Raw genomic sequence first — 9,376 nt, 5'->3', positions numbered from 1 at the left:
AAGGAATTTTTATTAAACAGCATTCTAAAATATATATCTAAAAAAAAAAAACCTCATTAATCTTTAGTACCGAGCCGGCCTTTTGTGTATTTATTTAGTTACAAGCCTCGTTATCCGAACACCCGCAGGGCTGGGTGGCGGATTCGGGGATTGCGGAGCTCCGAGACATGCCTGAAATTGTCTTTGTGAGTCCTACCTGTAACGCACCCCGGGATTTCATGCGAGATATCCGCCTGCGTGATAACATTCCAGAGACGGGAAGAGCCCGGATCATCCGCTCCGTAAATTGCCTTTAATTACACGTTCGTCGCCAGACTTCCCTTCTCTTAATTCGCTTTTCCCTGCGCTGTGTAATTATCGCTGTGCCCTGTTTATGTATATATTATATATATATATATATATATAATCTGCGCTAAAAGTATCATTTCTACTGATCTGTAACAACCGCTTTCTGGCGCCGAAAGGAATATAACCAAAATAGGACAATTTTATTTATTATTTACATTTTTTTATTTATTTTTATTATTTGTGCGTATATCTAGATTTGGATTTTTTTTTTTTTTAACCTTTAAAAAAATAACAATAATAATAATTGATCCAAAATATGTAACGGAGGGGGGGGGGGCTCAGCAGAAAAAGATAAACACAGAATACATCAAATACATTTTTTTTTCTTTTTTTTCTTTTTTCTTTATTGCTTTAAAGAACCAAATTCAGCCGTTTTTCGCCAGGAGAAGGTCTCCGAGGGGTACGGCGGGGAGAGGGGGTTTTCACTTGAACGTAAATGTTTTAGGAATAAGTATTTCTTAATCTTTGCTTTTTTAAGCGAGTCCAGGATGATTTACGGAAATTACATTTGCTTTTAGCCGCTTATTGCAAACATTTTTGACCTTCCCTCTTTCTCGAGAGACTCTTCTTCTTATCTTGTGTTTTGTCTGTGTCTGTTTGCGCATACGTCATGCATAAAGATGCTGGGAGGCTGTTCCACTTATCTACCACTCTCTCAGAAAAGTGAAACTTCCTTTCATATCTCTAATCCTCTGACCCTCTAGTGTTAGATTCCGGTCTCTCGTTCTAACGTTTCTCCTTCTTTGAACTAAAACTCCCCTCCTGCGCTTTGTTACATCCCTTTATTTATTATTATTATTTATTATTATATAAACATTTATTGGTGAATGAGTACAAATTCCTAAAGAAAAAATCTAATGATCATGCGCAGCTCCATAATTTTCTCATCTCCTTTCATTCAGTAAACAGTCGTGGTGAAAGCTGAAAAGCTGGAGCTTCGGGGGAGTTCCGGACGCGAGTAAAAACTATTTTATAATAATGCGGAACTTTTATCGGGGGAGGGGGAGTTATGCTTTGCCGCTCTCTTATTAAAAGACAGAGCCCGGGTTTTATGCGCGGCGTGTCCTCATAATCCTAATTAGACGCAGCCTCGTCTGTTTTTCATTTGATTAATAAATAACCGGTGCGCGGCAGACCCCGTTGTCGTTCCGGGTTGCCGTGGATACAATGTCAATGATTTGCCAGAGTTGGGTTCTGATGGTCTCCTCTTCCTTGGCGTCGCACGCAGGTTATAGGATGTTGCCGGCTCTGATTCTGGACTTTCCTACCTGAAGGGTCCCAACAAACCCACCTGCGTCGGAGGATTGTGCGTCCGCATCATGCTTCTCCTGTGCCGGAGCAAGACCAAGCTGCTGGTGGCCACCTTGATGCTGCTCTCGTTTGTGACCTTGCTGTTCCTTCTCGCGGGCGACGCAGAATGTGAGTGAATCCAGAAGTGATTTTGGTGAAGGTTTAGAATGCAGAGATCTGGCTCGATAACTAAAAGGCAGCAGCGTGGGTTCCGGGCTCGAGTTCCGAAGGAGTGCCTCTGAATATGGCGTCAGAGAATCCAATTTATAGTCCTAGACAATCTAGAAACTTTAAATTAAAATGTATTAGTTGGCGTTGAGGAATCTAGAACCTATGAGAACGTTGGCGGTTGAGTCAGGTTTCCCACCTCGCTGTCTGTGCTGATGTTCCGTGGTTGTCTTCTTCTCAGATGGACAGTCTCCGAAGCCCGTAGGCCCGCACTTCTCGCCCAGATCCCCCTCTCATCAGGAGCTGGAGGTCCATCTGCGGGAAGCCGTGGAGGAGAACAGGAGGCTGCGTCTCCAACTGGCAGAGCTCCGGAACGAGGATGCGAGAGATGAAAGGGAAACCCCAAAAGACAACGGAACCCGCTGTGAGCAGAGGAGTTTGACGGAGAAGTGCGAGGTGAGGCGAGGCGTTCTTACCTGTCTGTGCCCAGGAACTTTGTACTCTTTCCACGTGAGCTGATCCCGAGATAAATAATTATCCTTTAATAGTCCGTCACGTATGTTTCATGCAACAAAACGCCAACTGTGGGAGCCGGAACATTCTAATTGCGGTGCACATAAAAACCCCCGCTTGTGAGGACATCATGGAGCCCCTCGGTAAGGTCGCCTGTGTTTTAGGTAATGATTTCACTGGCGTACCTGGGAACTTTCTAAATGAGCTGACCTATTAACCCTTTAATAGACCATCGTGAAGATTTAATGTAGTGACTCTCCGAAGGTGTTACCCAAATGGCATGCATGCAAGCAGGAATATCAATGGTAGGTAAAAGCTCTGATTGTCTCCTGCATGATCACAGCGGTGTAGAATAGGAAGGAGTCATCTTGTGACCTTGAGAATCTGCCCCTTCGCCTTAAGACTGGGGGGGGGGGGGTTCATTACCTAAGAAATGTGATCCTCTGATCAGGAAAGGGGTTGCTACAGTTTTTGTAAGCTCCTTAATCTCAGGCTCTGAGATCCTCAGTCTTGTTAACCTCTCACACATGACTAGTTGTTGGTCTCTCCATAAATTCGGAAATGCTTCCCTCTCTCAGCCTCGCGGATCTTTTCAGTTCGACGTCCTCCATCGGCAGTCACGTTCCCTAATGTTCTCTCTCTGTCTGTCTCTCTGTCTGTCTGTCTCTCAGCTGATCCATGTTGCGATCGTCTGTGCCGGACATAACAGTAGCAGAGACGTGGTGACCCTGGTGAAATCCATACTCTTTCACAGGTAAAGTACAGGGGGGAGACGCCGGGGTTAAAATAATTGCTGATGTATTAAAACTTTTAAGATTCCAGAGCCGTGTTAATAAATAAATGTTAATTAAGTAGAATTATATTAAAAAGAACGCCTTAATGGGCAGCTGACGTGTTTCGCATACACTGACCAATCTCCTGTTACTCCATGAATATGGTATTTAGAGTACCTGGGTACCCCAAGCTCTCCCTCTTTGGCAGAAGCGGCTTCACAAAGGGGCTGAGCTATCCAGATATGGGGTGGAACTAGCTGCACACAGGGGTGGGGCTAGCCGTAGATGGCTTTAAATGGGCAGGGAGTAGGTGTGGTCAAAAACTACCCTCCTGCCCAGAGAAAAGGGGGGGGGGTGACCTGGAGACCCCAGAGAAGCCGCATTTCACTCGGAGACTCCAGGCCAATCCCAGAGAGTTCTCGGGGGATGTGAAGGGCTTTAGGACTCCATCTCCCATAGTCCTTCATGCTGTGTAATGTCAGCAGTAACAATAGAATAAAGTTGGATTGCATTTGCTTTAAACAAGGAATAAAAGATATATTAATATAATAAATTGTGTTGAGTTTCGGTTTTTTTTTATAATGGTCATAGCATTTAATTCATCTTGATCTCAGGAGTAGAGTTGGGCTGTTGGTGGCCCGTTGGATGTGTTATTAAGTCACGTTTACTGGTGAGGACATGTTGTGTGCCGGTTTAACACATTGCTGTCCCTTTGCAGGAGAAACCCGCTGCATCTCCACCTGATCGCCGACGCCGTGGCTTTGAATGTTCTGGGAAACCTTTTTAAGACGTGGATGGTGCCGTCCTTGAAGATCAGCTTCTATAACGCCAGCGAGCTTAAAGTAAATATCAGATTATGGAGCACAACCAGCTTTGTGTTAAATGTAAAAAAATAATTTTCAGATTCTTCTTAATTTTTCCAGTTAGTACTGAATTCTTATCATTTTTGAATTATGATTGAATGTCTCAGCCTCCTCAACCACCTTTTCATGTTTCATTCTAGCCAGAGGTTTCTTGGATCCCCAACAAACACTACTCAGGAATTTATGGGTTAATGAAGCTGACCCTCACTAAAGCGCTACCGTCTGACCTCTCCAAGGTCATTGTGCTGGACACTGACATTACCTTCGCTACCGACATTGCTGAGCTGTGGGCCATCTTCCGAAAATTCACAGGTACCTTGTTTTAGGCAGCAAGGCGCGTAATTTTCCATCTTTGTCGTTCTTCCTTCACCGTGTCCGTCTTTTGGTCTTATCTCCGTTAGGCGACCAGGTTCTCGGTTTGGTGGAGAATCAGAGTGACTGGTATTTGGGCAACCTCTGGAAGAACCACAAACCATGGCCAGCCCTGGGTCGTGGTTTTAATACAGGTGAGCACTAATGGACTACCCCCTTTTCAGGTCCACCTGTGGCTCCAACAGAGATGGTCATCTCCTGCTCTACAGACCCTCAGCTGTACGCCTGGGCAACACCACAGGGCTGAAAACCTGGGCATAATTGGCTAGTAATACCTTCATTTCTCCATCAGGGGTCATCCTACTGCTCCTTGACAGGCTGCGTCTGATTGGCTGGGAGGAGATGTGGCGTCTGACAGCTGAGCGAGAACTGATGAACATGTTGAGTACCTCCTTAGCTGACCAGGTGATAACGGCGAGGAAGTTGTACGCTTGCCAGAGTTTGGCTTTTTTAAGTCCCATATCAAGCTTTCCCCTCCCCCTTTCTCTGTCACTTAGGACATATTTAATGCGGTTATAAAGAGCTCCCCCACCCTGGTGTATCAGCTCCCCTGCTACTGGAACGTTCAGTTGTCCGACCACACGCGGTCCGAGCAATGTTACAGTGAGCTGGCCGATCTCAAGGTACGGCGCCTGTCCAGAAGGGAAATCAATGCAACCATTTAAATAGTCTAGGGTTGGTTTTATTACCTTTTTTTTTTATTTTATTTTTTTAATAGGGTTGTATAAATGTTGATAACGAGAATGTGTTCCTTCTCCTGACTTGGCCCCGTTTGACCCTGACCACTGTTTGATTTGTAAATATTTTTCTGCTTTTCTTCTCTGCCCGTTGCCCAGGTGATCCACTGGAATTCTCCCCACAAACTGCGGGTCAAAAACAAACACGTTGAGCTTTTCCGAACCCTGTACCTGACCTTTTTGGAGTACGACGGGAGCCTCCTACGTAGGGAGCTGATTGGCTGTCCGACTGATGCTGAACAGCAAGATGAGGTTTGATTCTATTCGGAATGTTCTCTCTCCGTGTTATAGTGTTTGCGTGTGTGTTTGCGTGTGTGTAGGGTATTATAAGGGACACGTTTATTGTGTTTCCTATTGGTTCCTTGGGTCAGATTATAATATTTTGTTTCTGAACCGATTCCATAGACATCGGCCTGGCAATTTCCAGATATAAAATATCTATAAATGTTACTGTTTGCCATTGTAGAGTAAAATGTCATCTTAAATAGGACAGAATACTAAGTAATTGCGTTGGTTATGAAGACACTAAATTGGATTAAAAAACTGGCTTAAAAAGAGGGTTAATATCTAGTTAGTCAGGATCCTGCAATCGGTTTTTTTGTTTTTTTTTGTGATCTGATCTGTTTTCTATTAAACTGGCATCCAAAACAAACTTTAACTCTGTTCCCTTCTGCTGCTGTTGCAGGCAGCTTTGGCACAATTAAACGAGGAAGACCCCTGCTATGACTTCCGTCGGGAAAGCGTGGCGTCTCACCGCGTTCACCTCTCCTTCCTTCCCCACCAGACAACACCGACAGATGCCTATGATGTCACGCTGGTGGCCCAGCTGTCTATGGATAGGTAAAGACGGGCTTGGAAGTCGTAGAATTGAAGGTGGAAACAACAGATTTAGATACTCGAGGTACCTCGAGGTGAAGGTTTGGTGATATCTGGAATGTAATATAACGCTTTTTTCTTATAGACTGCAGATGCTGGAGCTGATCTGCCGGCACTGGGAAGGTCCCATGAGTTTGGCTCTATACCTGTCCGACGCCGAGGCGCAGCAGTTCCTGCGCTACGCTCAAGCCTCAGAGGTGCTGCAGTCTCGGACCAACATCGGTTATCACGTAGTGTACAAGGAGGGCCAGCTTTACCCGGTCAACCTCTTGAGGAACGTGGCGCTGAAGAACGCGCAGACCCCCTACGTCTTTTTGTCAGACATAGACTTCCTGCCCATGTATGGACTTTATGAGTACCTGAGGTGAGTGGGCACCTTGTCTACTAAACCTTTACATCCTTGTCCAGGCCACCTTCTTCTTCTTCTTCCTTATCACGAATATCAACATGGACTTTATCTCCAAACATACCTTCTCGAGAAAGTCTCCTTGGGCCACCTGATCTTTTCTTAATCCCATTTGTGGTCGCTCGCACTCACTCTTGGACCTTCTATCCGTAGGAAATCCATAGCAGAGCAGGATACGGGCAACACTCAAAAGGCGCTTATAGTTCCTGCCTTTGAAACCCTACGTTACCGTTTATCTTTTCCAAAATCTAAAGCGGAGCTGCTATCCATGCTTGATATGGGGGCGCTCTACACCTTCAGGTGAGATGTTTTTTGGGGGTTATGGTTACCTTTTTATACTTCTGTGTCAAACGTATCTTCCTGTCTCAAATTCTATCTATATTTACATCCTTTTTGAATCTTTTCAGAAGACATTGTTAGATAATTATTGTTCTGTGGCTTCTTCTAGGTATCATGTGTGGGAGAAAGGACACGCGCCCACCAACTATGCAAAGTGGAGGACAGCGACGACTCCCTACCACGTAGACTGGGCTCCAGACTTTGAACCGTACGTGGTTGTCAGCCGGGACTGTCCGGAATACGACCAGCGGTTCCTAGGCTTCGGCTGGAACAAAGTATCCCATATCATGGAGCTGGATGCAAAGGTATTCCAGATCGACCGCTGCGGATCACCATAAGCTCGGCATGGAGGAGACTTCTGTGTAATAACCGTCCTGCGCTCTCTTCCCAGGAATACGAACTCGTGGTTCTGCCCAACGCTTTCATCATCCACATGCCCCACGCCCCCAGCTTTGACATCTCGAAGTTTCGATCGAGCGAAAACTACCGTCTGTGCGTCCAGACCCTTAAAGAGGAGTTCCACCAAGACCTGTCCCGACGCTACGGATCCGCGGCCTTGAAATACCTCGCGGTGGAACGAAGCAGGTGACCTCAGACCGATGAAGCCGAGCGTTCTGTACTCCGAGAGAGAAAAGAAACGGATGGCCCTCCGAGTCGTAGTCACTTTGGTTGTTCAAACATTGCTTTTAACGTGAAGGCCGTGGAGAGGCTCCGAGAACGCTCTGGCGCTTCTGCCTCCGGATCAAAGTGAAAAACCTTAAGAAATCTTTGTCTTTCTTATCGAGGGAAACCAAAGCGACCAAATCTTGAGAGCATGTTTTGATTTTCGCTTTTTATTCTTTTAGGGGAACTTCTGACAATCGAGATATTTTTAGTCACAATCACTGGACGGGACTCTTCCCTTTTTAATAGCCGTTTTTTTTTTTCATGCCTCTTTTTAGAGATCTGTATTTAAATTATTTAATATCAATAATGAAGCAATCAGGACCGGATTCCTGCTTAATTCTATTTTTTGTTTTTTTTAAATGCTCATTTTCTTACAGCGCGATGCCATCCTTTTTGTACCAGACTTTTTATACATATTGTATATATTTTTCTGCAGTTTTATTTCGGGGCATTTCTTTACGATATAGACTACCCCATGTACTGGTGCTTTACTCAGTAATGTATAGAGCAGGGATGTTAATCTGCTGCTTTGAGGATTAAGGGCTTGCCACGGTTTTCTATTGAACCCTGCTTCATAACCCTTTCAGTGCCAAGTTTAAACTGCACACCCAAGACTCTGGTTAAAGAAGAAAGCCTTAAGTGTACGGTTAAGCGCTAAGTCTTCCTCTTGCCGAGTCGCAGTCCGCTAACATGCAGGAATCGGTGAGTGTGATGTCACAATTAACCATAAAATTAACCAAAAAATTACAAAATCCTTAACACATTTTCCTTAAAAATAAAAGAAAAAAAGCTGGTGAGCATTTTGGGTCTATGACTCCCATTAACCTCAGGCAGAATTAGAAAGAGGCTGATGGGATTTATATTCCTGAAATGGGGGTGCACCAAACAGCAAGAAGTTTCACACACCTGTGGATGTGTATTGTATACTTTGCTCATTTATTTAACGCCATAATGGAATTTAACCCTTTCCTGTGTGTGCCTTCCCGGAGATATGTTGTGTACGGTCACCTTTGGGTCTGATCTAAGTCTGTTTTTGTCCCCTTTATCCAATTATGGCAAATATACAAAAATTTCCCCAGCCTTACCTGGTGTGTCCTGATCTCAGCATTCAAAGGGTTTATTTTAAACGGAGTAAATCCCCAGTTTATTCACAAAGATGTGGTTATTATTAATAAAATAATGAATTAACGGCGGGCTATGAGGTGACGGTTTCACTTTTTATAACCTACCTTTAATTTTGCACACCGTTTATATTTATTGGTGGCTTATGCCAAAAACTGTATTAAATAAACTATTTTTATTTAGCGTTGGTTGTACATTTTGTAAATCTCCACTTTTTACATGTACTGCAAATCTCTGGAGTGGCATCCGCCGACCAGCGGGGTTTCCAACTGAAAACACATTTGGCACATAACACATTTTCTATCTGTTGATTTATGTGAATTATGTGACTTTAAGACTTGGTCCTATACGGAATAGCACAAGTCTCCCAAATATGCTTTCATTTTAGTTTACTGAGAGGGTGGTAGATGTAGAACAGCCTCCCAGCAGAAGTGGTAGAGGTTAATACAGCGAGGGGATTTAAACATGCATGGGATAGACATACGGCTCCTGAATCTAAGAAGAGACCAACGACTGATTAAGGTAGTTACAGCAGGAAAAACGGGGGGCCGAATGGAGCCAATCTGTCAGCGAATTCTGTTTCTAGGTTTCCTGAAAGCTGCTGTATGTAGCCTTACAGTTCATTTGCCCTGGTTGGGGTTTATGTTCATTTTTATATAGCACCGTCCTATTCCACAGCGCTGTACAAAAGGCACCAAATGCACTTTGGAAAACTTTTCACTTTCAGGCCGATTCTGCGTCTGCGTTTTGAATGATTGGAAATGCTATGGGGTGCGAATTACACTCATGGAGTAGTCCACGGTCACACAAACTAAATGGAGCTAAGTACGGTAATCTACATTAAACTGTAATTCACCCCCCTCCCCCCCCCATTATCCTCAAAGGAATGTGACCTTTAAATGT

At 44.4% G+C, this 9,376-nt stretch overlaps 1 protein-coding gene across 1 annotated transcript; it reads left to right on the top strand.

Moving 5' to 3' along the window:
* Window positions 1-1,667: 1,667 nt before the first annotated feature.
* LOC149274425 (xylosyl- and glucuronyltransferase LARGE2s) lies at window positions 1,668-7,274 on the top strand. The gene is made up of 14 exons (XM_089505502.1): window positions 1,668-1,767; window positions 2,048-2,262; window positions 2,991-3,073; window positions 3,811-3,934; window positions 4,096-4,267; window positions 4,357-4,461; window positions 4,620-4,732; window positions 4,825-4,950; window positions 5,164-5,316; window positions 5,750-5,904; window positions 6,026-6,304; window positions 6,500-6,646; window positions 6,795-6,990; window positions 7,077-7,274. The coding sequence occupies exons 1-14, from the start codon at window positions 1,668-1,670 to the stop codon at window positions 7,272-7,274; spliced, it is 2,166 nt and encodes a 721-aa protein (XP_089361628.1).
* Window positions 7,275-9,376: the final 2,102 nt, after the last annotated feature.

Source organism: Sceloporus occidentalis, unplaced genomic scaffold, assembly GCF_023333645.1.
Source record: "Sceloporus occidentalis isolate IW3139 unplaced genomic scaffold, rSceOcc1.0.p SCAF_331, whole genome shotgun sequence".
NCBI classification, from domain to species: Eukaryota; Metazoa; Chordata; class Lepidosauria; order Squamata; family Phrynosomatidae; genus Sceloporus; species Sceloporus occidentalis.
Note: the sequence above shows the minus strand (reverse complement) of the source record. Positions and strands in the feature narration are given on the sequence as shown.